Consider the following 27,861-nt stretch of genomic DNA (forward strand, 5'->3'; position numbering starts at 1 on the left):
TTTGTAAACATTTGGGCAAATGTTGGGAACTATCTGTAGGAGTACTAATGTAAGAAAATGTGAAATATAAACAATATACAAGGTAGCAATATCAGAACTTAAATATACCCTCTGTCCATTGTAGGTTGTTAACATGTAAAATGTCACATCAACACAGTGGTTAACAAGCTCCATTAAGGCATTTCTTAATTCACTTTAAATGAAAATTTAAACAGGCACCACATAAGACATTAGTTCATTACAATACAACTATTATTACTAGCAACATGACAGCAATAAAGAGAAAACCGAATAGTTATTTAAGCAATTAAAAAAACAATAGGTTTAACTTAGTACATGACATAAAGGGTTTCGCTAAAGTGTGATCACTACTCATGTATAAATGTTATAAAGACGGATACTTACGGATACGTTGTTGCCACTCTGGTACCTATCTGGTCATGCTCCTTTAACGGTTGCACGACAGTAAACTCCTTTTTGACATAGTTGCTAGGATACACACTCATAATCCCGCCTCTTTTCCGAAGAAAAAGGTTTTGATTCGTCCCAAGCTTCCTGCCGTCAAGGTGCAGCAGCTGCCTACAACAACGAAGTAAGAGTAAACCAATAACGGAACGAAAGCATTTGGTGTGTGCTGTGGTCAGGGGGAAAATGGTTGTGAATGAAATGAAATAAATAATTATGTAATGCATCTTACTCAGAAGTCTGACACAAAGAGGGACATGCGTGTAAGTTACATCTCTTCGTTTTAATGGAGACGACACTGTTAGCTCGGTCAGGTTGAATTACGTTAGTGCTGTCACAAGAATCGGAGCTAGCAAATAAAAGCTAACGTTTAGATGTGTAGCCAATCAAAGCTAAGTTAGCTAAAGATTACTTGTTTTATCTCCTGCAGTATGTGTTCGCATCAAGGTGGTAAGATACAAACGTTAACTAAAAAAACGTATGGTGCCACCAATAGCCGAGTTACTATTTTTACCGTGAAGGTAAAAAGAATATGGTTGGTTAGGTTTAGTTAGCTAGCTCATTGTAGCTTTGTGTAACATGCCAGCAGCAGCTTGTCTTTCCAATGTGTTGGCTGCCGAACGTGAACTTGTCAGTACAAACTGGCTGTCAGAAATAGAAAGTGATGCCTTTAGGCAAGAGGCTGAATTGAAAGCCGAGACCACCATTCAACCCGGCGGGCTGCCCAGTCTCATGAACTGACAAAGCGGACCAAGCAAAGTCTAAAAACACGTCTTCAAATTTTATTGACTGTCTAAAGGTCTGAGTGTAGCTTCCATCCAAGACCAGACTTAAACAAAGCTTAGTTTTTGGCTCTCTGAAGGACGGTAACACTTAATTAAAACACTTAGTTTGTGGTCTAGACCATAAAATTCTAACTAAAGTTCTTGCTACCAGATTAAATAAACTAATTGAAACTATTATTCATCCGGATCAAGTAGGCTTTATCCCAGGTAAGCTTTCTTTTTTTAATGTGCGTCGAGTGATGAATATATTGTACTCTGATACATGTGACAATACTAAAGCAGCTGTCATAACATTGGATGCCCAGAAAGCATTTGACTCCATTGAATGGCCGTATTTATTTGAAACTTTACAGAGGTTTGGTTTTGGAAACACTTTCGTGGATTGGATTAAAATGATTTATTGTTCTCCCGAATCCTCTGTTTTAACTAATAATGTCTCATCAGAGCCGTTCAACTTATATCGGGGTGTGAGACAGGGGGATTGCCTGTCTCCCTTATTATTCAATATAGCGTTGGAGCCTTTGGCAGTTGGGATGAGAAATCACCCGCACATAAAGGGTATAGCAGCCGGTGGATCAGAATGTCTTGTGACACTTTATGCGGATGATTTACTTATCGCTTTAATAAATATTGAAGAAAGCATTCCCCATCTTTTAGAGTATATAACAATGTTTGGCAAAATTTCTGGTTACACAATAAACTGGGATAAACGTGAACTTATGTTCACTAATGAAAATAGGAATGTAAAAAACTGTCCCTTCAAGATAGTCCAGGACTATATAACCTATTTAGGCATTAAAATTTCCAAAAGTCCAAAGCAGTTGTTAAAATTAAATCTAATAGAGGGAATAGATAAATTAAAACGTAGCATAGAATACTGGAGGACTCTACCAATATCTATGATTGGAAGCGTTAATGCTATAAAAATGGTATCACCATAATAATCATGCTTTTGTCCCAGCATTGCTGGACAACACATTTTCTTCATGGTGTGCCAAAGGGTTGAGGTGTATAGGGGATTTATATGTAGATGATAATTTTGCATCATTTCAGCAGTTAAGCTCCAAATATGAGATCCCTCACTCCAGTTTTTTTCGTTATATGCAACTGAGGCATTTTGTGCGAGAAAACATTCTTCACTTTGAGTCAAACTGTGAGAGACATACTCTCCTTGAACTGTTTTCTCTTTTGCCTAACAGTAAGAAGCTCATAACAAAATTCGTAAAATATTTTTCAGAAGACTCATTTTCTGTCGACAGTATTAAGAAAGCTTGGGAAAGAGAAACTGTTGTGCTTTCTGACCAACTGTGGAAGACTGCTTTCTCCCGGATCCATATTTGTTCAATAAATAGTAGACATAGGTTGATACAGTTTAAAGTAATTCATCGTTTTTGCTACTCTAAAGATAAGCTTCATAAGTTTTACCCCTCTGTTTCTCTTAAATGTGATAAATGTAAAGTCAGTGATGGTACAATGTTGCATTTATTTTGGGATTGTCCGTTAATCTATCAGTTCTGGGTCAGAATTATTGTTTTTTACTCTGGGGTTTATAAGAGGAAGCTCCCTCCTGACAGGGGGTTTGGGGGTTTGGGGGGGGGGGGGGGGGGGGGGGGGGGGGATTTGGGGGTATGACTGTTTTCTTTTTTGTTATGATAAATTCGTTAATAAAAATAATAATTAAAAAAAAAGAAAAACACTTAGTTTGTAGTTACATCATAACTTTTTAGGCATGTATAAAGTCAGCAAAATTGTCGCATCGTTTCAACATGCTAATAATTTTCCTTCTCAAACAGGTGTTGTTCATCTTGTATGACCTGTGAAAGATGGATGAAGTGATGGATTCTCAAGGAAGGTAAAGCAGTCAAGATAGCATTAGGGTTTTGAGTGCTCAAACACTTGTTCAACGAGAGAATATTTGCCTTACGTGGTATGTTTCTAATTAAGGAATATGCACATAGAATATACTTGTTAACAAAGGTGCTGTGTACACCCTGGGGAAAAGGAAGACATGGATCATTGTGATCATACACTTTATAGATTCAGCCTGCTAACAAGGCCTTCTCGCACTTTGTTCTCTTTTTTATCCTGTTGCAGTGTGACTGCTGATGTCGAGCCAGAGGATGTCAAGAATGATGTTCCAAAAACAAACATAACAGGTGGAAAAGAGGAACTCTTCTGTGGAGCAGAAAAGCATGACACTTCAAAAGACTGTTTGCTATCGGAGAACAGACAAGATGACGCAGCATCTCAGAAGTCGATGGACTGTGGGTCAGCAGGTGGGCTGGATGAATGTGTCCTCACAGGCAGCAGAAGTAACACAGCTCAAACACACTGTTCTAATGGGCAGAAATCTAAGAGGTCCAGTTCACCTGGTCCTCACCCTGTTAAAACAACTTGTTTTCCTGCACACTCTCCAAATCCAAAACTCATCCTCTGTCTTAGCAATAGTCCCAGGAAGGGTGTAAGTATGCCCAGTGATGTGGAGATGTTGAGTCCAGATAGCCCCATCACTAAAACCATGCTTGTCAACAACTCTGCAGACAAGGATCATGATGGCAGTGCTTGCCCAGAGGACTCTGGCTTTGCAAAGGCTCAGGTAATGGAATCTCAGCAGTTTGTGAAAGACTCTGATTCTGGATGTTCGACCAAAGACATGGTCCATCTGGTTGCCCTGGGAACTGAGGATGCTGAGATAGCAGAGTGCAGTGGCTCCTCTGATATGAGCCAGGACTTAATTGGAAGCCAGTCAGGTGCAATTTTCGAAAGGTACTTGTGAACAATTTCAATTTCAATTTCAATTTTGATTAGTAAATCACCTTCCTGTTGTGTCCTAGCTCCTCTATGCGCCCATTGCCCTTCAGTAATAGTGTGTTATATTGACCTCTTCTGTTTTTTTTCCATGCAGTGTTTCATTCGCATTGCATAATATGGACAGAAGATGGCTGGGGACACCCATAGATGAGCTGAACAGGATGCCTCAGTGTGCCCCCCCTTTGCCTCACCTGAAAGCAGGGCCTAACCACACTGTCACAATCAGGGTGAGTGTATGAGTTCTTTGTATGTGGTAAGTTGTGAGGACTACTGCAGTCATAAAAAGAAATGTGCATGTGCATGTGGATGTGGCTGGGCATTGTGGGATGGTTTTACACCTGGTCTTTATATAAGAGTGAAGAAGATAGGGAAAAGTCGAAGAGAGAATGCAAAGAAGGCTGTTTAGACACAGACAGTGGGAATGAGGAAAAGGGAGACAGTTCTGGGCAAAGTAAAGTCATTCTCCATGATCCCCTCAGGGCCTCTTGTCACTAAAGCTCCTATCAGACTGTGTCCTCCACTACTAGTCCCACAGGAACACTGTCAGTGCTGCAACCAAAGCTAGATTCGACCCATCACCCCCTAAATTACAAGAATACTGGAATTTTAATTACTGTTTTAAGAAAACCTCATGTCTACATTTAAATGAGGACAGCTTTCAGTTGTTGTTAAGTTAGCCAGCAAAGACCAAAGTTAAAAGACGTGTTAAGCTAAGGTGCTAATTAATTTGGTTTACAAGTAATGAAGCCAAAGTGACTGACTTATTACTGACTAATTTCACAACATCTACCTTACCATGTCCTAAGTTTCAGACATTTGTAAAAATTGAAAACTGTTATCTTTTTGATGAGCAAAGAAAAAGCAGTTATTTCAATCGTCACTTCTCTACACATAACAGTAACCTGTAAATACATTTTGTTTTCCCTGCCATTTTGTTTCACTGTTACAGACAGATCTCCTCACAGAGGGAGATGTCCCTGTCTCCTACCCCACCAAGTTCAAAGATGCGTGGGATGATGTGTCTGTGAAGATGCCCTGCTCTGAGAAGAATCTGTTTCCTATGGAGACTGAGGTATACTAGTGTATCACAGCTTTGCCTCCCTTTCAAAACATGCTAATGCACGGCAACAAGGTTAATTCCTGTAGGACCCTTTTAGGGAAAACAATCTGTCTTTTGCTGTCATGCAGGATGGAGGTGGTGTCCAAAGCCGGTGGGAGCTTATCCACACTGCCTTGAAGGGAGGGTTCAAGAGTTCTCTAGATGTGAGGGTAAGACAGCTGTGCTGGCCTGGACATCCATACATACTCTGAATACTTACTATAACCGATAAATCTTTCAACAGCTTTTGCATACATAATTTTTCCATTTTAAGTTTTCCATCCCCATGTTAACACTGAAACCGAGGAAGTTTTTATTTTAACCATCAACAAAGTTGTGCATTACATCCATCATCTCTAAGGAGTGGGAGAGACTGTTTACTTTGCTTGGTCTCAGCAGTTCAAACCTCTGTTCTCACGCCTCCTACTCTCTGTGATCACTTATATTGTGATTCAGTAGAGCTGCACACACAAACAACAAATAAGTGACCGCAGAGAAATGGCCAGCATAAAGTCGGCTTCTGAACATGAACATGTCTGAGTGGTCATATGTCATCATTTTGACAAAAAGCTTTTTTCCCCCCATCCACTCTAAAATGTGTTTTTGAAAAAGGCAATGCAGTGCAGATGGAGGGTGAAGACAGTGAGTCAAGATGCTTTTTCAAATTTAGCTTCCAAATTTGGGCATTATAATGAAATTGAAACATTGGTTCATTTGGCCAGCATGCCTTTGATGCCAGAGAAATTCTGCTCATATGTATATGAGCTGAATTTCTTTATTCCAATTTCAATTGGGTGGTCAAATATACAAATCTTATTCCAGAAATAACCACATGGTGGCAGAGTTTGCAACAAATATACTGAACCTTGTGATTCAGTATATTTGATGTGTACTGTGTTGAAGGAGGATGTGTAGTCCGTGCTCCTAAACATTTGTGTGCATAGTTTTCTATTTTTAACAATGGTCTTCTGTCTATAAATAACTCCTAATTCTCCTCTTCAGGATGCGATATTGAGATACAACATAGCCCATGCAAAGAAATGGGACTTCACTGCCCTGAACCTTCTTTGCACAGAGGTAAGATGTCCAAAACATGACTGTTTTTATGGGCTGGTCTTGTACAAAAGATAAACTTGATGATTAAAACAGCTTCTCTAAAACCTGTTGACCATACTGGTTTGCTAAAACATGTCACAGGTATGCCTGTTTGCTGAACATGAAGCATATGACATATGAATCCACTTTTTTGGGTGGGAAAGGTCATTTATATTTCTTCTAATTTCTTAATTTGCTATCTTTCTTAATTTGCTAGTTGTGTAGGGTTTTCGTATTTGCAATTTAAGAGAATTGAGATCTAAATAAACACCTCATCAGTGAAACGTGGCCAGTTGTGAGTATCAGCGCTCTGATAGTCAGCCCCTGTGAACTTTGCCATGTAGATGCTGGAAGTGTTTGTTTAACTCACTGTGATTTATTATGCCTTTAAGATTTACCTTAATGAAGAAAGTAGAATTGTTGTCGCATAGGGAGCCTGCCTTTCTGTTTGGCTGCAAGCCCATCAGCGTGCGTCGTCCCTTCCCAGTACCTGGGAGTCTCATGGGAGCAAATAGGCGTCATGCAGTTAGGACAGATGAGCACAGAGCATGTCGGCAGCAGCTGCTGCAAGTGAACCAGGGGAATGTCTTTCTTTTTTCTATCTCCGTCCTCCTCTACTTTATTAGCACTTCTTATTCTCTGTTCAGACAGTTGGGGACTGTATTTTCATAGCTGTTGTGAGAGAAACTTATTCTGGCATGAATATTTACCTGTCTGTCATTGTTATGAAATTACTTATTAAAACTGTTCTACAGATATAGGATTTCCATTTGAAAATCACACCTTTTGCAGAATCATATGTAATGCTACCTGTCTACTGGCAGTATGTTTACTTCAGAGTGAGTCAACAAATAGACCATATTACCTGTAAAAGTGCCCCAAATGAAAAAAATAAATGAAGACACAGTCTTTGAATAGATAGCAAAGCAGTTTCATCTGAAAGACTAAATTGCTTGCCTACATTAAGTAAAGCTTGTAGCTTATTGTCAAATTCTTTCTGGGTGAGTTCATGTTTTAGTTGGAGCCATTAGGGACAAGATCGGTATTCTAATGGAACCTTTATGGCGCAGTTTCTTCTAATTAAGTGGGAACATTTGATACTTGTTACAGCCCTTTCAGATTGATACTGGAACCCAATGTTCTCCCTTCTACATCACTGATTACTCAGCTAAATTCAGACTATTCCAAAATGCCCCCTCCCTCTAAAATAATTTCTCAGAGTAAAGCAGAGAGTACGGTAGATCAATAGCCGCTCAAGCCTTTTATAGCTTAATCCAATTTAATTAAAAGGTCCCATTAAATCGGTACGGATGCTGAGTAAAGCCAACAAGAAACTCACCCTTCCAGGAGTCTATTGCGTCAGCAGCTCCACTCACTGTCCTGAGCGCCGTATTTCTCTCTATTTTAGAATTTCTTTCTTGCTGAGGTATTTAGCAAGGGCTGGTGGTGCTCACAAGTTAAGTCAAGGTTTGAATATCAAAAGTTAACAGAACTATTTTGTAATATGTGCAAGTAATTTGCAGTGATGCAGGAATGTGAGTAGTGGCATGTGTAAAGATACAAAATACTGACTGGTTGTGACAGCTTTCCATTAGTTAAATGTCTGGCAGTTGATGCATGCAGGACGAGGGAGCGTTCAGACCATCACGCCAACACACTGAGCAGGAATGATTAACAGCCGCCATTCCACAGCAGACGTGCACATCGTTCAGTGATTTATCTTTCACACACAGATTAATGTAGTGAAGAATTGTATGGAATTGTTTAGCCATTCTACTTGGGCAGCCCAATGGATTTGTAAATGCCAGAATGCATTTCACAGCTTCTCTGCTCATTTTTTAAAATGTTAGTCCCCTTACACCGTAGTCTGAATCCTAACTGTTGCACTCCCTGGACAAGACCACCTAATTAAATCTGCAGCATTTGTGCAGCACTGGGGTAATTGTTTAGTGACGCATCGCCCCAGAGCCAGTGATTGACGCTCCGCTCAACATGTAATAGCCATAGGGGGGGAAAAACAGTTATCCAAATTAGGGCTTGTCTGTAAATTGTCTTAGAGTTTCTCCCCTGCCAAATGAAACTGTCACTGTGTCAGTTTCTGATGAATGTTGAGGGCTGAGCAGGAAAAGCTTTCCTGGAGCAAGTACAGCTGATGTTCCAATACATGAGCATTCAGCAGCAAGGCAGCTGCCAGTGGAAGAAGGATTCACATCCTTTACTTCACTAAAAGTATCAATACCACACTGAGAAAATGCTTCACTGCAAGTAAAAGCCCTGCATTCAAGACCTCACTTAAGTAAAAGTAAGTTAATGTTACCAGGAAATGTATTTCAAGTATCAAAATTAAAAGTACTCATTCTGCACTCATTCTGGGTGCAGGTTGGGTGCTTGTGCAGGCTAGGTCATTGGATGCAGCCCTCCATCACTCGCGCTCTTGGTCAGAATGCTCTTACATGGCCTGGAGGTGTGTTTTGGGCCATTGTCCTGTTGAAAAATTTTTGCATGTCGCAGGATGCTGAGGTAGCCGTGCTGGTTAAGTGTGCCTTTAATTTTGGATAAATTGCCAACACTGTCACCAGCAAAGCCTTATCCAACCATTACACCGCCTCCTCCATGTAACCAAACATTCAGACGACGTCTCTTCGCCTCCTCTGGGTCTCACATAGACACAGTGTTTGGAACCAAAGGACTCATCGGACCAAAGTATAGATTTCCACTGGTCTAATGTCCATTCCTTGTGTCTCGTGGTCCGGGCAGTTCTCTCCCTTTGTATTCATTTCTTTGCAGCTTTTGGACAATGAAGGCCTGGTTCACACAGTCTCCTCCCTACGTTAATGTTTAGATGTGTCTGCTGTTTGAGCTTTGTGAAATATTTATGTGGGCTCTAATCTGAGGTGCTGTTACTTGGCGATTTCTGTGGCTGAGTAGTGAACCCCTCCTTGAGATGTCTCTTGAGCGGTTCTTGGCAGAATATGGATTACTACAGTGGTTGAATAGGGCTTTTCACTACCTCTGTATAACGCAACTGATGGTCTCAAGCATATTAAGAATGCAAGAAATTCAACAGATTAACTTTTGACTGTTAATTGAAAACCATTTCAGGTAAAGACCACATGAAGTTGGTTGAGATAATGCCAGAGAAGCCTCTCACACAGATTCTCAAAATGATTGAAATGTCAGAGTTTGACACTAAATGCACTGAAAACATTCTTAGAAAACCTCTAGATAAAAATGTGAAATGGAAGCTTATGTAGCTTGAGCTGCCAGGAAATGAAAATAACTTGTAAACACCAGAATGGATGGAAGATCAGAGTGTAATCGATCATTAGCTTATGCAGCAGTACATCTGGACTGTCCTGCTGGGCTCAGTTTGTCTTATGTATTGATGTGAAAAGTATAGTTTGTGTGTGCAGCCGCACCGATGTGGCCGGCTGCTGTAGCTGTGGAAGGGCTGGGGGATCATCTTTCTACCCTCATCCTCCAGCATCACCAACTACCATCTATTAGTCCCACAGGAGCGCTTTATGATGTCTGCCAGCTCATTACTTCTGACAGCATTTAGCAGACCTGCTCTGCAGCCACATAAATGCCCCTGGCCAAATCACCCACCAAAGACTTCCTGTTGAAAATCAAGCCACCCTGCCACTCTCTCCACAATTGGTCATTTGCATTTTCTCCAGAGGGTCCATTTAATCAGCACGAGCTCCCCTGCTCACCTTGATAGAATAAGGCAAGTGATTGATGACAGTGACATTCGAAGCCAATACGCTCATAAGTGATTGCGCTGTAAATCTGAGTCTATGATGGAATAACTGGGTGTTTATTTTAGAGGGAATTGCAGATGGATGCTGAGGTAAGCTACAGGCTGAAGTATGGATGCCTTGGCCGTGGCAGGCTCACTCCCAGATTGATGGTAGTTTCTTGTGAAGCAGGTTCTGTGTAGTGAGTAGCTCTGCAGCATTTCCATTTCTTCTTTGACTGTCGAAGTGTTAGGATTATTGATATCTGCAGAGAGGGAGTTCACCCTAAAACAACAATAAACCTCCAATGGTTGTCTTTTTATATGTGAGAAACCTGAGCATCTTTCCTTAGATATTGGTTACTGGTGTTGGGTTAAGACCTCACTCACTGTCAAACAGTTACTGGGCCATTAAAGGTTTTCATCAATTTTCAAGGTCGGTTCAGGGAGTCCCTTTGTCTTAACAAAACAATATTAAACCCTAAAATAAATCTTGGCAAGTATTGAATGAAAATAAATCACATGTTGAGCTGTCCGGTTTCATTTTATTTACAGTTGAAAGACAACTGTGGTAATAGAGGTAATTTCATGGTTCCTACATAGTGTGGGAAATTACTCATGTCTGGATAAGTATCGAAAAAAAGAAAAGAGAGCATGGAAAAATATTTGCATTTGCCCTATTCTGTTTTCTAAAATAGGAAATTCAGAATAAAAAAGAAATCATGCAAGCAGAGTGTTTTTCATGGCGTTTTAAGCAGGCAGCTAGCACAGCTGTTTGAGAGAGTGTGGGCCAGAGCAAACAACAACTATGGCCTGCGTTGGAATGTCAGTGTAAAAATGTGATGCATTAATCAAACAGATTTTACTCTTTACATTTTTTCTCTCACGTTTGTTGTTTCCTTGTGTATTTCTCCTAATTGTTATTTGTTTGTCTCTCACATCTGTATACAGTATTTACTTTAAAAGAAAACTGGGAAAATTAAAAGCTAAATGTAAACCGTCAGAAACAAAATTATACTTTATATATGTATATATATATATATATATATATATATATATATATATAATACTTTAGCACTCTTGTTAGATTCATCATCTACTTAAGATTTTGGTTGGAAGCATCAGTAGTGTTACGAACCAGTATGTCACTTCAGATCAGATCAGTCACTCTGACTGCTGGCTCTGTGTAACTGCCTGCCTAACTAGGCAGTCAGCTCCACAGAGAGATCCCATTTAACAATACTTCTGCCTGTATCTCTCTTTTTTCCTCTCTCCCTTCTCTCCAGTATCTTGAGCATTGCGAGGCGCAGCACCTGTTTGAGGTCATACTACCAGCTATGGTTGACCTCGCCCTCAGTGCTCCTCGCCTCTGCACAATGGTAAGTGTGGTTTACTATTTTTGAATATGTACACAGTGTGTGTTTAGGTGGTCTGCAGGAGTTGTGTGAGGAAATTGAAAGGTGAGCCGTTGTCATGCAGTGGGTAGTGGGTTTAAAATGTCAATCAAAAGAGCAACAGTTATGGTATATACGTAGGAGGAAGGATGTCAGTGTGTGCATTCAGCAGGGAGGAGAGGCAAAGGCTTAGATGGTGGATGTTACAGAAGATCAGCTCATGAGTTACAACTGCTAGATAATGAATTCCCCTTTTTGGTCCATTTCAAGAGCTGCTTCATTAGAAAAGAGAGCAGAGAGGGGAGAGGTCCGTCTCATGTCCAGTCATCCATCTGATACGTTATGCTTATGAAATTTTAAAAACCTTTCCTCCTCCAAGCGATATATCTCAAGAAACAGGGTTTGATATCACCCCTCCCAAATCTCAGAGGCCCTCGCTTTTATCCGCAGTAAATGGGGCTGATCCATGTCACAGATCTTTTAAATGTCATCCCCATTTGTCTTCGTTCGTTCGCTGTCATCAATTATAGCAATGCAAGAATTCCAAGCTTGGTATTTTTGTAATTTTGTTATCTATTTCAGTTTAATTTAATAAAGTAAATTCAGCTCCCACTCCGGCCAGGATAGGAAAATCCCACCAGCTGTTACTGGAAACAGAAACCAGGGGCAGAACCTCAAGGATGCTCAGGTTTAACTGAAGGAGGGGGTTTGTGTGACAGATTCCACCTCACACTCGTACCATTTGACTGCCAGGATTTATGATGGGAACAATACGCTGATAGAGGATTATCATTTGTAGCATTTGGATAATTAAGCTTTCTGACTCTCGGCTTTGTTTTGCAGTACTGAGCGTCAAGGCTAATGCTTATGCGTGTGTGTTATTAGAGCTGGTATTGATCTGCTAACTGGGCAGCCTTGGGAGGCTCTTTAGCCCTAATCAGTGAAGATAGATGGGCCCCGAGTGTCTGACTGAATGAACCAGGGGGAGAGCAAGAAAACCAGGACCTTAATTACTACCACCCATTTACCTAATGGAACTCTCCTTGTCTCTTCTGCTTGCTAGATTGCTAAACTAATTATCTACCCCCATCTGCCTTCAGACCTACAGTACTGTACCCACGTAACCTTGTGTGTTTCTGCTGCGTCTCTCTTTATCTCTGCGTATACTCTCTTCTCTGTTTTCATTCTGATTTCTGATCTCTCTGTGTGTCTCTCTCTCTCTCTAGCCAATTCCCTTACTGAAGTCAAGGGTGAACCACTCCCTGACTCTGTCTCAGGAGCAAATAGCCTGTCTTCTGGCCAACGCCTTCTTCTGCACATTCCCCCGGCGCAACTCGCGCAAGTCAGAGTACTGCAATTATCCTGAGATCAACTTCTACAGGTAAAGGTGCACCATCCCTTGCAGAAAACTGGAGTGACACAAAACAATGACGGGTTGCTCACTAGGGTAATTGAGTGAGCTGCAGTCACTGGTATTTTATTCACAAAATGAGATCTGCCCTGTGAGTCCCTTTGTAAGCTATTACTTTAAGCAGGAGACTGACTAGATCTTAGACTCAGATATTGATCCTGATTCAGCCTCATTGGCGTGGATGCTTCAAGAAGCTTACTATGCTTTTGGACAGGAGCGTGATTGCACTCATTGGCATCATTACACTTTTTTTCTGGTCCTAGATGATTGTGGAATGTCCCTTGTTGCCCAGGTTTTAGAGACATGATATCAGGTTCTCTCACAATGATTTCAACAAAGTCCTTTCTAACACATTCAAAGATGTGTACTGTTTTCATGAATCATTACAGCTGTCTATTACAAACTGGTAGTATTTTGACTGAGTAGCTGTCTTTTTGGTGGTTGACCATTCAGATGAAAGTAAACTGATTTCCATAAGGGGGCACTACTGCCTTGAAAACCCCTAATTCATGAAATCTGTGTTTTTATTTAGCTTTTCCTCATAAAGTTAGTGCCTAGGAAGTTTACACACATTAACATATTTTTTGATAGTTGTAACATTGCATTGCATGCTATAACTGCCCCTGTCACCTTAGAAACTTCAGGATGGGACTGTGGGCAGAGAATCTCCTTGAGGGCCGTGTTGCTGTTATGTCCCTTTGTGTGGGAGTGAGATTCAGAGTAGGAGTGTTAAATTGGTGTTCTCTGTTTCTACCTACTCAGAACCAGTGGGGTGTCAAGAAAGTCTGGGATGACTAATTGACACAAATTGTATTGATGGACTGTTTTAAAGCACACACCTGTGCATCTGTCTCTGGCTCCTCATAATCTTGAGGTGTCACGTTATTTGGAATGGAGAGATGAGATGCATGAATGCAGTCAGGCCTATACTTGTAAAAGCGATGGCTGCTCCACTGGAGTACACAGCCTCTGCTCGACTGGTGTGACATGCAGACAGCAACAGAAAGTGTGGCTGTATTGCACTTAAGCTGTCTGCATCACAGTTTTCTGCAATATGCCTTCATTAATGAGGTCCAGCTTGTCGTTGTTATTTGTCTTATTTCTGTTATTTCTGCTCAAGACATCTGATATGATGACTTTCAGCAGATGAATGAATCTGGTGGACATTTTTTGGACATGTATCGCCTTCATGTATTTTTGTCACAGCTGATAGTGGTTAGAAAGTTGAAAGGTATGGGTCAGGTGGGGGGTCATAGAGTTATAATGAGATTTTGTTACGAGCTCTGTTGCCATATTTATGCACTGTAAAAAATTATAAACACTGGACGTAGTCCAGGTATCACCTCAACTCAATTGTCCCTTATTTTTCCTCTTTAGTGATGTGCGTAATAACTTCCAGGGTTGTTGTCTGACATACTGGAGATGTTGGTTTGGTGATACCTTATTATAGTGGTGCTTACACTCTTTGTAGAAAATGAAGGGTAGGTTTAGTACCATATAATTTTGATATTCCCTGCAATCTGCGGGGGCCCTAACTGCTATCCAGAGTCTAATTAGCCATCTGCTCTCCCTTGGGGGTCGAGTAGTATTATTTTATGAATCCCATGGATGGCCATATTGATTATGTGTGATTCGGTCCAGTCCTTCGCTACTCCCTCCCAGTATCTGAATCTTAATCATACTCTCACAATCATTCATTTTTGTGGGTGCATGGTATCTGCCTCCACATCAAACGTTAGTGGCAGGCAAAGTGAAGAGGCCCCTGTAATAATGTAAGCATTGATTCCAGCTGCAGGGGATGGCTGTTTCAGACTCGTGCCAGCACTTGGTCGCAGGCACTTGGGCCCGCCGTCACTATCAGCATTTCTGCCAACAGCGAAATACAGGAAAGAGCAAGAGTGGGGGAAAAAGCCTTGGTGTCTCTGAGAAGATGAGACAAGACAACCAGTGCAGTCTAAAATGGGCCCTGGATCGTTACTGGCCCTCCCTTTCCCCCTGTAATTGAGGGAGTGTCCGTCACTTTGCTTATCGTCTACAGTAGCTCTCTGTCTTGGACAAGCAGAGCAGCAAGCAATCTGCTGATTGCTGTTTTGGCAGAACTGTCAAGGTTTGTCCTCTGTTAAGTGATGAATAGATCCGAGGGGGAGGAAAGAAGGCAGACTTATCTCTTTAGCTTGTGTTTTCCTCTGTTTGAGAAGAAAATGACATAAGATGCCCGTTTAACAGTTTAGTCAACAAGTAAAACTCAAATAAAGCCAAATAAAGCCTGAGTTTTGTCTGGACTGAGGGACCAGGTGATGGCCTACCTCATTTACAAGAAAACAGCCTAATTAGTAATGATAAAACTGTTAGAAACATTATCCCCTAGTGCACTTTATATCGTGGGTAGTGTTACAGTGGATAAGAACTAAATAATTAATGTGACCGTCCTTGAAAATGAAAGTTGCTGCAATATATTATCCTTCATAATTCTGTCTTTAGCAAGGTATGATGTGTGGCTTTACTGGAAATCTCACCTTCATCCACATGTGTTTTGCTACTGGTTGCCCTCCATGGTACACTATGCCAAACTGACACTGACTCAGGGAATTGGGGTGTGGTTGGGGGGGGGGGGGGGGGGGGGTCACAGAGCATGAGCGAGGCACTATGTCAGGAATCTAAAAAGGGGAGGGGGGACAAATTATATGCAGGAATTGCCTTGAATAAATTATTTTTATTCTCACTGAAGGCCTTTTAGTGCACTTCATTTGTCCCCTCTGTTTTTATTTCGTTACTGGTCTGGGGAGAAAGCGGTGGGAGGGAAAGATGAATGCTGAACTGTGATTAGTCATCAGCTTAGGTCCCTTTTAATGGAGGGAGAGACTCAGTATGGGGTGATTTAAGATGTCCACCCGATGCGCTCCCTCTCTCTCTCTCCCTCCTTCCTTTCTCTCTGTCTCTCTCTCTCCCTCTCTCTCTCTCTCAACCCCCCCCCCCCTTCCTCCCTCCCTCCATGCACCCTAGTTTTTACGGTAGCTCTGTAGAACTAAAACAGAGCCTCGGGCAGTGCCATTGTATGAAGGGTGGAGGGGGGAGACATCATGCCAGTTTAAAAGCTTGACCTCCCTCATGACATGCTGTAGCATGGTTGTGCAGTGAGCCATAGATAATGACTTGAAACATTACGTGACCCTCATCTGCTGCTCAAGAAAATGTTATTTAAGATGTAGTAAAATGTAAGTAAAATGTTCATATTTTCCTGTTTTGTTTGAGACTCTAAAAACCTTCACATGCACTGTTTAATAAAATCAGTACCCCACAGGAATACCTCTTATGATCTCACATTCCCATGTGCTTTCTGTTTCAGGTTATTTGAAGGTTCTTCATCAAGAAAAATTGAGAAATTGAAAACTCTGCTGTGTTACTTCAGGAGAATTACGCAGTCCAGTAAGCATTAAAAATATCCCACATGATGCAGCAACTGTTTCTCTGTAATGCTCTCCACGTTTTTCAGTCGTTTTACTATGCTTTTTTTTTTTTTTTCAAGAGCCCAAGGGTCTTGTTACATTCACAAGACAAATGTTGAACAATCCTCCAAACTGGGAAAGGTATTACTCTCTACTCTACTACTTTATGGATTTAATGGCCTGAATTTGAAATAATCTTGTAGTTGGCTAAATTGTATCACTGTCCCAACAACTTGATTGGACAAATGTAAATTGTGTTGATGTTGACTGAGTGATCATTTCTTTTCAAAACTTGTAATTGTACAAATGTTTTAGTACATGCACATTTTGCTGAAGCATGTTGTAGCTTCAACCCTAACCCTAACAATGAAATTAGTATATTATGTTAATACAGTAAAATTACGGTAGTTCTCCCGTCTTTTTTATCAAGTTCCCAGACTCAGCTGAAACGCCTACATATCACGTGTGAGGGTACGATTGAAGATGATGGATACGGGATGCTGCAGGTAGGACTTCCCTTACAGTTTTGCCTCTGCCAGTGCACCCCAATTGTTTTGAGATTATTCCTCTTTGTAACAGTGGCACCACAAACTGTTTCAAAATTGTTGGTCTAGTATCAGATTTGATGTAGCATACAAATTTTGTACTTTTTTTGTGGTCAAACCCAACAAACATGGCTCTGACCATCACTGCGCCTCGCTTTTATCTTCCAAAAGTCAAAAAGACACTGCTGCTACCTGCAGACAATCTAAATTGGGTATGTATTTTTTGTGCATATCTGAAAATGTTATTGGCTCTATGTCTGCATTGATTCAGCCCATCCCCGCACACCGCTGGGTGTTCCGGGATGGCTGGTACATTTTTTTCTCTGGCTTGACAGATGATGTATACACTTGAGTAGCTCAGAGAGACAAGGGTGGAGGAGAGGACCCTGGGGTGGGGGATGAGGGAGAAGGAGGCGCACAGAGGAAAAGATGACGAGGATGAGCCATCTCACTGGGGCGACCCAGTGGGCCAGGAGTCCTGCAGGAGGATTGATAGCTACCTCAGCAGGCTGGGCACTGGCTGTGCGTTGAGTTTCGATAGGGCAGAGTGGGCTGTCATTCTGTCAGGAGGTGAGATTGAAGGGTGAGGGGGGTGAGGTTAGGGGTGAACCAGTGAAGGAGGTGAGGAGCTGAGTGACTCCTTAGACAACATACGCGCATGGACATACAAACACGCTCACTGTCACACAGATTGATGTAGCTGTGGGCCAGTGAGCAGAACCTTCACCCCTGACAGGCGGTTTAAATAGCGGCATTGTGATCGAATGGGCTGTCCTCTTATACATGCCACAAAAACAAGGAGTGGGTTTACGGGGCATGAAGCTCCAGTATCTCATCCAAATATCTCCTACAATGAAACAGGAGGCCCAGAAATAACCACAAGCAGCTGGAAATCTTCAGCGATCTCATAAATAATTTTGGCTTTGTATCTCAGTCCATTTATTCATGTTACGTGCTCTGAACTCGAGGACATTGCTAAACAGGTCTACAGCCATGCTAGTGGGCCTGTAAGGCTGTACTACTTTGAGAATAGTGGCGCTTTGAGCTAAATGCTAACATTGGCATGGTAAAATCCTTTCAATGACAATTCTAACTTGCTAATGTTAAGCAGGTGTAAGATTTAAAATGTTAACCATCTTAATTTTGCATTTCAGCATGTTAACATTTACTAAATGGCAACGAACATCTGGCTTAATTCTCGATGGAAGAACTTTCTTAACCCCTCACACTTTTATAGGACTTGATATAAGATACATATGAATGTAGAGGCCATATTTCTTGATAGTAGTTGAAAAGGGCACTGCTTGTAAATTTTATCTGGGATCCTGGTATTATATTAACAGTGAAAGTGGTTAACACATGTCTTCAGCGCTGTCGCATACGATTTTTGTCTCTAGGTGCTATGGCAGTTCATTAGAAAACAAGAAACCTGGATTTGATTTGGGTAGAGATGGTTCAATAATTATATTTTGTGCTTTTAGAAACATGATCATGCCAATGCTTGCCAGGGATCATGTTCAAGGTTCCAAATATCAGATAAGGATATATCGGCTGGTAGTAATTTTTTTTCATAAACCCATTACATAAACAACTTTTTACTGGGAACGCTGTTTCTAAATGACCTCAAACATATTGAGCAATTTCAAGTCAGTAATTCTTGGTTGATTATTGATCCAGTGACCTCTACTGAGAACAATGTAATTTGAAAATCATCTTTCAGCATTCGGCCTTCATCAGGCATCAATTCCTGCCGTACTTTGCTCCCCTAAATTTATCTGTTTTGTTTTCCCCATTATCAGACCACAGAATGACAAATACTGAGGGTGAGTGAAGAACCCACTAGTTTTTAAACCATACCAGTGGCCTATCCCATATTTAGAAATAGAGGAGATCTGCACCCGTCCTTGCAGGTTTTGTCTGCACACCATTAATTGTAGATTTGATTGGTATTTGAATTGTCTTTTTAAATTTCATGTGCACTGTTGTGCTACGATTTCCTGATTTAATTATTTACAAGCAGGAAGCAGCGCAGTGATCCTGAGACATTTGTCTGTATTAAATGACCACAGCGTGTGACAGATAATATGGAGACACTAATAGAGTCATTTGTTCAAATAATGGGAGTGACAGCTAAACCTCACAGTTCTTCTCAACTGCATTAAATGGGCAGGGCAACAGGCAATATCATAACACTGTTGAATCGATTGCTTTGTTGAGAATTGTTGGTCTAACTAGTCACATTTAAACTTGCACATCGTGCACAGATTGAGTTTGTCAAATGGGTCTTAGCCCATTTTCACAATTCAAGAATGTTGAGACGGATGATGGAAGTTGCACAGAGAAAAACTATGGGTATGTGCTATTGTGCCATTTTGGTTAACTCTTCTATTTCTTTTGTTTCACCAGGTGGACTTTGCAAACAGGTTTGTAGGTGGAGGAGTGACGGGACATGGACTGGTCCAGGAAGAGATCAGGTTCGTCATCAACCCTGAACTCATTGTCTCTCGCCTCTTCACTGAAGCTTTGGAATACAATGAATGCCTCATCATCACAGGTACATTGTCACACACACAAACCCACACACAGATAATTTTCGGCCTTCAGATTCTGCTCTGTACGGCATTAATAAATATGCCTCTTGAATACTTTTGATGTTTACTTTGGCTCATCCAGGGCTCCATGTTTATTTCACCTGTTCCGTCTTCCCTTGCGGTTTTCTCATCTTAACTGTTGATTTGAAAAATTGGAAAAAAGAGATGCAACCTCCGAACCTCCTCGCTGGGAGTTGTCTGTATTCTTGGGAATAAGTCAAGCAGCATTCTCAGGGAATGGGCTCTGCCAAAGTTGGGCCTACTCACCAATTCTGTTAATGATGTCATGGGCAGAATCTGTATGTGCAGCTGACAAATGGAGGGTGTCTGGTTTAGCGTCCTAAGGATTGCCTCTCTGCTTTTTGCAAATGATGTAGTTTGTGTGGCTTTATCAGACTGTGACCTCTAGCACACACTTGGGCCGTTTGCAGCTGCGTATGAAACAGATGGGTGGAGAGTCAGCACCTCTTCTCGGTCTAAGGCTGTACTGCTCTGCCTGGCAATACAGTGAATTGCCTCTGTTGGGTTAGGAGTAATTTGCTGCTCCAAGTCAAGGGGTGTGAGTATCTTTGAGTCTTATTCAGTTATGAGGTTAAAGATTGAGCATGAGCTAGAGTGTGAACACTGTTTCAGGTATCATACCAGACTGTTGCAGTTTAAAGGGAGCTGCGCCCAAAGGCCAATTCAACTATGTTCCAACCCTCACCTTATGTTAATGAGCCCTGGGCATTGAATGAAATAATGATAATTGTTTTGTTATCTTTGTGGTGTTGTCAGACATGTACATGCACACACATACACACACACACACACTAGATATTAGGTCAGGTTGTTTATAGGATTCCACCCAGTTAAGGCTTCCTGTGACATGGTGCTTATTTGCCCACAATGTGCAGTGAGTGGAGCCACTGTGGAGCAGAGAGACATTGTGCCATTGCTGCTGCCACGGTGTGTCTTGTTGCTGTTGTTATCTGGCAATTAGCATTTTGTGCGTCGGTGTGATTTGGTCATATATGACCAGAGAGTGGGTATCTAGCTCTAGTCGTGGTGTATGTGAATAAAGGTTTTCCCTTAACACAGATTTGCATATGAGAAGTAAATAGGAAGTAAATACTAATGCACATGTGTGTCAATATTGGGATTTGAAATAAGTGACATTTCTGGAGCCCTGCTCTGGTCAATCTGACTAACCTTACACATAGACAAGGGTACACTCAGTGAATCCTAAAGTCACCACTAGGCAACCACTTGCTTTAAAATGTCACAACAACAAGATTAGGTAAACTAGTTCCTACATTAAGGAAGTGACGACAGTTAGGTGGTCAGAAACAGATATCTGGTTGAAAGTGAAATGTTGTGAGCATCCCGGCCAGACATGTGGTGCCACCACACTGTGGATGCTCGGACTGTGATGCCCATTCATGCATTGCACATTTATTGCTTGTTATTTTGGCTTTTCTCGTTCCCCAGTAGAAAACCACACAGCCCTGTGTGTTTATTGGGCTACCTTCATTTTTTTCTTGTTCTTCCATCCAGTTTGAAGGTAAATCCATTCCATTGATTCACTTGGGTACTGCCCAGTTATCCTTCATTTCTCTCCAGCAGAATTGCTCTATTTTTCAACCTCCAACTCACTCGGCTTCGGTCAACCTGTCTAAGTGTTCTGCCCTCTCACTCGCCTCCGTCCTCCTCTTCTGGCCATACCTACTTTTTTTCCTGCCGCGCAGCTGTGCCTCGCCCACCACCACTGGTCAAAGTAAGGGCAAGCACAGATTAAAATAATAGAGGCATGCACTTAACACTGGTAGCCTATGTGCAGTTGTTGCCACAACATGTGAAATAACAACATAAATGTAGGGATTGAAAGAATATGATTATTTACATGGGTTAATGTATTCAAATACATACGTGGTGTACAATGTCATTGTATTGGATGAATTTTACCTCATTGCCCCTTAGGGTTAGGGTTGCCATGTTTTGAAATGGCCTTAATAGATGAATTAGTCAATTGATTTATGCCCACATCATATTTATTTTATTGCCACTTTATCTTGTTAGCTTTGCAAAACAAATATTTAACATCAACTTGTCCGGGTTGGGGCCTGTATTTCACTGGGGCATTAAAATGATGATACAAGAGGCATCATTATAATTTGATAAATCAATCCATTTGACACAAGGACACATATTATAACTTGGCTGTGTGTGCAGAAACTCAAATATAAATGCTGCTCCCTAATGTCTGCACTTGATTGATTCTGTTGGTGGAGTCTTTTTTGAGCTTGTGCCAAAGAAGAGAGGCACATGGACAAACAAACTATGAGGAGTTGGGCTTATAGGCTAGCTGTATCAGCAGAGTATAGAGAAGGAAGAACCAACATGGTGTCAGGACCCGAACTAGTAAGTCCACCAAAGAAGCGCACACATCCTGTTCTGTTCGGTCAATGTTAAAATCCACTTCTGTCTTCTTTAGTACCTTCCTGCTTAGCAGGCAAACATTGACTGTCTTGTATGGCGCCGTATTGTCTCCTTTGAAACTCTCATCTCTTCCAAGTCACCTTCAGTGGTTAGTCACCGCCCCCCTCTCTGCCTCCCATCACTCTGCTGCCCTCCCTTGTTCCCTCCTCCTCCTCTCCACTTAACTTTATTACATTTGGACAGAAAGGAATTTATAGCCCAACTAAGGTCATTGCTCCACTAATGGAATGGACCAATTACGCCATAGATTCATTAAAACCTTGCAGAATATTCCTTGCACGCATGCAGTGTTTCCTCTTTAAGTCTAGTCGCTCTTGTTATCTGTATCTCTTCATCTGTCTTTGTTGTTCTCTTCTGTCTAGTTAATCATTTTTCTTTGTCTTTAGAGGTGTCATGGGTCTCCAGTGCCTCACATCACTTTTTGTCCATAGGCGTTTTCGGATCGGAAGTTAGATGGCCACGATATAATCTAGTGATGGAAGCCTGTATGCCAGGATGCTGTCATGGGTGGTAGCCAGGATAAATAGGATCAAGGTCAAGCAGGAGGAGGACAGCAGCTCTGCTGATGGTCAAAGTGATATGGGTAGCCGGTTTGTTTTACGTTAGGAGTTGCTACTGTTGTAGAATGTACTTCATTTGACCAACTGGACTTTGGATGCCGCAAGTCTTTACATAGAAGCATAATTCTCATTTCCCCACTTGTACTGTCAGTGTTGGGTTATGTCCTGGCAGCAGTACAGGCCATTAGCATGAGTCAGACTTTATTACAGGACGGCACAAAAAACCCATCATTCATGCGTAGATTTAAGTTTGTTTTATAGTTGCAGTATTGGTAGACGCTACCAGCTTGAATTAAATCAAGTCAGTAGCTTTTTGAACACCTTTGATATTTTCTGGTTATTGTGAACTACAAAAATCTCTCCCTCTGCTAGTACATACAGGAAAACCTCAAAGGCTATGTTAATCACATGTTCGTTGAAGTAACTTCCTCGTACCTAATGCATAATGTATGGAGTCTTTAATAGGCATCATTTTCAGAATTGAGCGCAGCTGTATTTGTAATGACGAATGATGAAATCTTTCTACCCCTGAGCACATACCAATACACATTGGTAAAGAGGCTAATGTCTTTTTGTTACAGAGGTGTGTAACCATATCAGTTACTGAATGATACAGTGATGTCTCATGCAAGCATTTTGCAAATGTGGCGCGGGCTAGCATCTTCTGTTCTAACCATTTCTTCCGATTATGTCTGAAAGCTTTTCATTACAAATCCCAAAGCGGATTAGTTATTAAATCAATGGCCTTTATTTATGACAATCCAATACAAGCAGATACTGTGTACTCACATGGGGAGCACAGAAAGCACTAAATTTGATTTAAGAAATAAGGCGCTGAAACAGATTTAGGCCCACTGTGTGTTCTGACTGCTGAGTGGTGTCATTTTTGTTCTTGACTTTCCTTTTTGTTCCTCAGGTACGGAACAGTACAGTAAATATTCTGGCTATGCTGAGACTTACAAATGGAAGGAAAGCCACAAGGATGAGACCCCCAGGTAATTTTTGCTCATATTTTATTAAAATTGGGATTGTTTTGTTTTGATATTTTAAACCAAAGATATTGAATCCAGAAAGAAAAGGTTTGGGGAAAGATGGGAAGTCATTGTCAGTCCCACCTCTGTCATTGTTTTTTTTTCCAGGGATGACTGGCAGAGACTATGTACAGAGATTGTGGCCATTGATGCACTGAAATTCAGGCATTTCCTAGAGCAGTTTCTCCCTGAGAAGATGGTCAGAGAACTCAACAAGGTGAGAGGAAGATGTTCTCCGCCTGTTTGCACTATGGCTTTCATGATTGCTGTATTTTAGAAGTCATCAACTACTCCCACAGAGTGGTCAGTTAATTCATGGGGGATATAGCTTTTTTTTTCAGCCAAGAACAATAATCGATTTTTGTCAAAAAGATCTCAAATACAACCACTGAAGGGTTAACTAATGTAGCCTGTAACCTGGGGGTAGGTAAAATAGCGGAGTCCTCGATTGGCTCTGAGAGCCTATTTTCAAATGAGCTGCCATCTGATTGGACTGAACCACGAGCAGCTTGTCTGAGCTGGAGATACTGTTTGACTACACTAGGTATATTTCTTTCTTGCAGGGATAGCAGTTTTCTTTCCTTCTATAAGTAACTTAAATTCTGTTTATGTAACATGTGGTGACATTGAATGTGATCAAACAAATCTCTGCTCTGGTAAATTTCCACATTGTTGATTGTAGTCAAGCATTGGGATGTATAGCCGTGTTTTTTTCTACCTCTTGCTCTTGCTGCACATCTGCTGCATCAGCGCCCTGCACTGCACAAGTCACGCATGACAACTATACACTTGTCAAGGACAGTGAACCCCAGTTGCATATCTGCTGTAGATGCTTTTCCACTGCTTTATTACTGCATCATGCATTCAATGTATTGTTCAAAACAGATCATTAAAAAAGGTGTCTTTTTCTCCCCCTTTTTCCCTTCCGCCTCCTCCCTGTGCATTTATCCCAGGCATACTGCGGATTCTTCCGAAGTAACGCCAACACCAAGCACCTCGCTGCAGTAGCCACAGGCAACTGGGGCTGTGGAGCTTTTGGTGGAGACACACGGCTTAAAGGTATTACTGGCTGAATGACATGCAAGCGTCCAAATAAAGGGATTTCATACACGAGAACTGAAATGGTTCTGCTCAAACATCTGTAGACATCTCAGACAGGAATTCATCTGCACCGCGTGTCCCAGCCATTAAAGCTCCCGCTGAAGGACTATACGACCCATGCCACAGATGCCCGTCTCTCTTAAACCCATGTGGTCAATTAGTGGCTCTCCCAGGGTGTCACTCACCTGTTCCATCGCTCCCTTTATTGATCAGCTGACACACATTTATGTTTTCCATTAACAGGGCAATTGATTACAGGCAAGGGACACAATAAATCCAGGCTGACACAGATCTCTGTGAGCTTACACAGCATAACCCTTTAGAAGCAGGGTATGCCACACTGCAAATTTTGACCAGTTGTGTTTCTGATCAACATATGAACAGTGTTAAAATTGTTCATACTTAACATACTACAAGTTACTAAAGGAGCTACTGCTGCTTTATGCCTATGGAGCCTGTGCTGTGCTAAAAGCCACATCCCCCCCATAGATGTCCTGCACTATGAATATAAATGAGATTGGAGTAACATGGGTATGTTTGTGTACAGTTTCATTTAAATGTTTCCTCTGCAGCACACTAGGCTATGAATAGCGCCACTGGACTTGACAAAGTCCCTAAGGATGGTATTAGCTTCCTGGGGGCCCCTGCCTGTTAGCCCTAGAAATTAGCATAGTTGGTATTTTTAGAAGGCAATAGCCGCATTTTACAGTATAGTCCCGGAGCTGACTTGAGATGTGGTAGTTACATAAGACTGAGCTGTTATGTTGTTGTAAGATTACAAAACTTTTGCAAATGATAGCTTTCTGTGTTTATTAGTCTGGAATCAATATCCATTCTGTTAAATATTTAAAAGTCTTAAGATCTCATTTGCAAGGGCTAAAAGATTGAGCGCTATTGATGAGGCTACGCTACCAGTGTTGGATTATTTACTCTTCTGATACAAATTGCCCCTGTCACTTGTGTTCTTTTCTGCCCAAGGCTGTACCTTATCCAGCTTATTGACCAATTACTTAGTTTCCTCATCTTATTTTCAGTGGTCAATTACACATTTATGATTTCCCTCTGAAACTGAAGGGTACTAATGATGCTAATACGTCCATCATCGTCAGCTGAATTTCCCTTTAGCGTTCTACTTCTCACTTTTTCAGCGCTGATTCAGTTGATGGCTGCAGCCGAGGCTGGGAGAGACATGGCGTACTTCACGTTTGGAGACGCTCAGCTCATGAGAGACGTTCATGAAATATACACTTTCCTCACCGAGAGAAAAGTCACTGTCGGTAAGACTCGCATGCAAAATATTTTTTCCTGCCTCTGTTGAGCTGTTGCAGTAAATTACATAATGAGCCGGTCTGACAATGATATCAGCCACAGGTGGAGGCTCGTACAGCTCATGGAGGTTGTCCTTGTTGGCGTCATTGCAGGGACAGTATGCATGACTAACAGAATGCAGTCCATCTGTGTGTTAAGTTATTCCACCTTATGTGCCATCTCCGTTCCTCAGCCCATCCATTCAGCCTTAGCTGCAGAGTGGATTACTGCCTGAACTGACCCCAGCCTCTCCCCTCCCCCCTCTTTTCATTTTTCTTCCACTGACATTTATTGAAGCCTTTCAGAGAAATTCCCCTCTAGCCATCCATTTCCTAAAGTGGAGCTACAGAGAAAAAGCTCACGGCTTGTGCGTGTGTGTATGTGTGCACGATTTATAAATGAGCCTGAACACGCTTTCATTTTTCTCCGTTTTTTTTTTCTGTTTCTGTCTCTCTCGCTTGTTCTTTGACACTCAACCTGTTTGTCCCTTTTATCTATTCCTCTCCAATCCTGTTTTATCTCCCTCCATATTTCTTCCTTCTCTTGACCCCTGCGCCCTCCCCTCCCTCTCTGCCCCGCCCTCCTTTACCCTCCCAGGGAGGCTGTACAGCCTTTTGAACCAGTACTCCAGTTTGGTGTGTAAGAATTGCCGCACGGCTCGACCTGACATCAGCCTCTACAGTTTCATCTATGAGAAAGTGTCTTCTCACGCGACCCCCGATGCCCCGGACTCCGCCAAGGATTCTGGGATGTCCCCTGTAACATCGGACTTTCATTAACTTGGGGAAAGCTGCAACTTAACCCCCCCCCCCACCACCTGTCTCTACGTGTAAAACACACTCCAGGTTCAGAAACCACAATGTGTTCTCAGCAATTACAATCTCTCTCTCTCTCTCTCTCTCTCTCTCTCTCTCTCTGTCTCTCTCTCTCTCTGTCTGTCTCTCTGTCTCTCTCTCTGTCTCTCTGTCTCTCTCTCTCTGTCTCTCTCTCTCTCTGTCTCTCTCTCTCTCTGCCTCTCTCTCTCTCTCTCTCACACATATACACTCCCTTTAAGTTTGTGATCCCAACACACAAACTACCAAAACACAGTTTTGCCTTTCTTGTTGGTGGTATTATAGGAGCCTTGTCGTAAGTCACCAAATCTGGTGAAATGCTTCAGAGACTTATAGCAATAGTGAATCCTGGTTGCTGTTAGGCCTTTCTTTCGTCTAAATGTGGTGTGGAATTCTTCTGTTTTTGCATACTAACTGCAAATACGGCCAAATATTCATCATATGCATGGTTGTGGACACTTTTCATTATTGATAATCCAGGACATGATAATCCTCCCTACTTGTCTTGTCCTATATTGTGTTTGACTTTTTCTTTTGAATGAGTTGTCTTCTCTATTTACCATACCCAGGCTGTGGTGAGGTTCCTGAATGCAGAGAGATGATGAGATGCCATACTGTAGTCTATGCATGGGTTACATTTATTTATCAAATATTCTACAAATATATGCTGCTCTTTTATATCCTCTAGGATGTCAACGCTCAATACACATATTGTCCTTATTTTAATATGAGTAAAATCTATCAGTAAAACAGTAGCTGGTATGAGAGTCATCTCAGAAACAAGGAATTTATGGTCATTTTGATCTTAGATCATTGATTCTGTTCGTAGTAATTTAATCATTTTCAAATATATTCAGTGTTAAACGCAGTATTACTACTGTATATACGAATAAAGGGGGGAAATAGAAAAATAAATGAATTGATAAAGAAATTGCACGCAAAATATTATTTTTCTTAATGTTTTTACTCAAAGTTTACTTTGGGGGTTGTGGTTATGTTTTTTATTATTTACTGTATTTTCTGATTGACGGTGTGGGTTCTATTTAATAATGGGTTCATAGATAGATTAAATTAAAGTAAATGCATTGCATAGTACTGTACCTAAGCTTTTTCGGTTGTACTCTTTTTATTATAATTTCTTAATTAAAGTATATCCTGTAACAGTGGTA

General features: G+C 41.4%; 1 protein-coding gene across 2 annotated transcripts; it reads left to right on the top strand.

Moving 5' to 3' along the window:
- The first annotated feature begins 551 nt into the window (after positions 1–551).
- parga (poly (ADP-ribose) glycohydrolase a) lies at positions 552–27,861 on the top strand. Of its 2 annotated transcripts, none has more exons than XM_041947818.1 (19): positions 552–592; positions 3,044–3,102; positions 3,345–3,526; positions 3,791–4,016; positions 4,156–4,288; positions 5,011–5,133; positions 5,250–5,330; positions 6,163–6,237; positions 11,281–11,373; positions 12,615–12,769; positions 16,146–16,225; positions 16,326–16,386; positions 16,676–16,751; positions 19,197–19,344; positions 23,336–23,414; positions 23,559–23,667; positions 24,404–24,509; positions 25,700–25,828; positions 26,457–27,861. In XM_041947818.1, exons 2-19 carry the CDS (start codon positions 3,074–3,076, stop codon positions 26,636–26,638), a joined length of 2,067 nt encoding a protein of 688 aa, XP_041803752.1. In that variant the 5' UTR covers positions 552–592; positions 3,044–3,073; the 3' UTR covers positions 26,639–27,861. The 2 variants fall into 2 exon arrangements, with proteins under 2 accessions (XP_041803752.1, XP_041803751.1); XM_041947817.1 differs by lacking the exon at positions 552–592 and adding an exon at positions 597–728.

This window comes from Chelmon rostratus, chromosome 11 (assembly GCF_017976325.1).
Source record: "Chelmon rostratus isolate fCheRos1 chromosome 11, fCheRos1.pri, whole genome shotgun sequence".
Classification (NCBI taxonomy): Eukaryota; Metazoa; Chordata; class Actinopteri; order Chaetodontiformes; family Chaetodontidae; genus Chelmon; species Chelmon rostratus.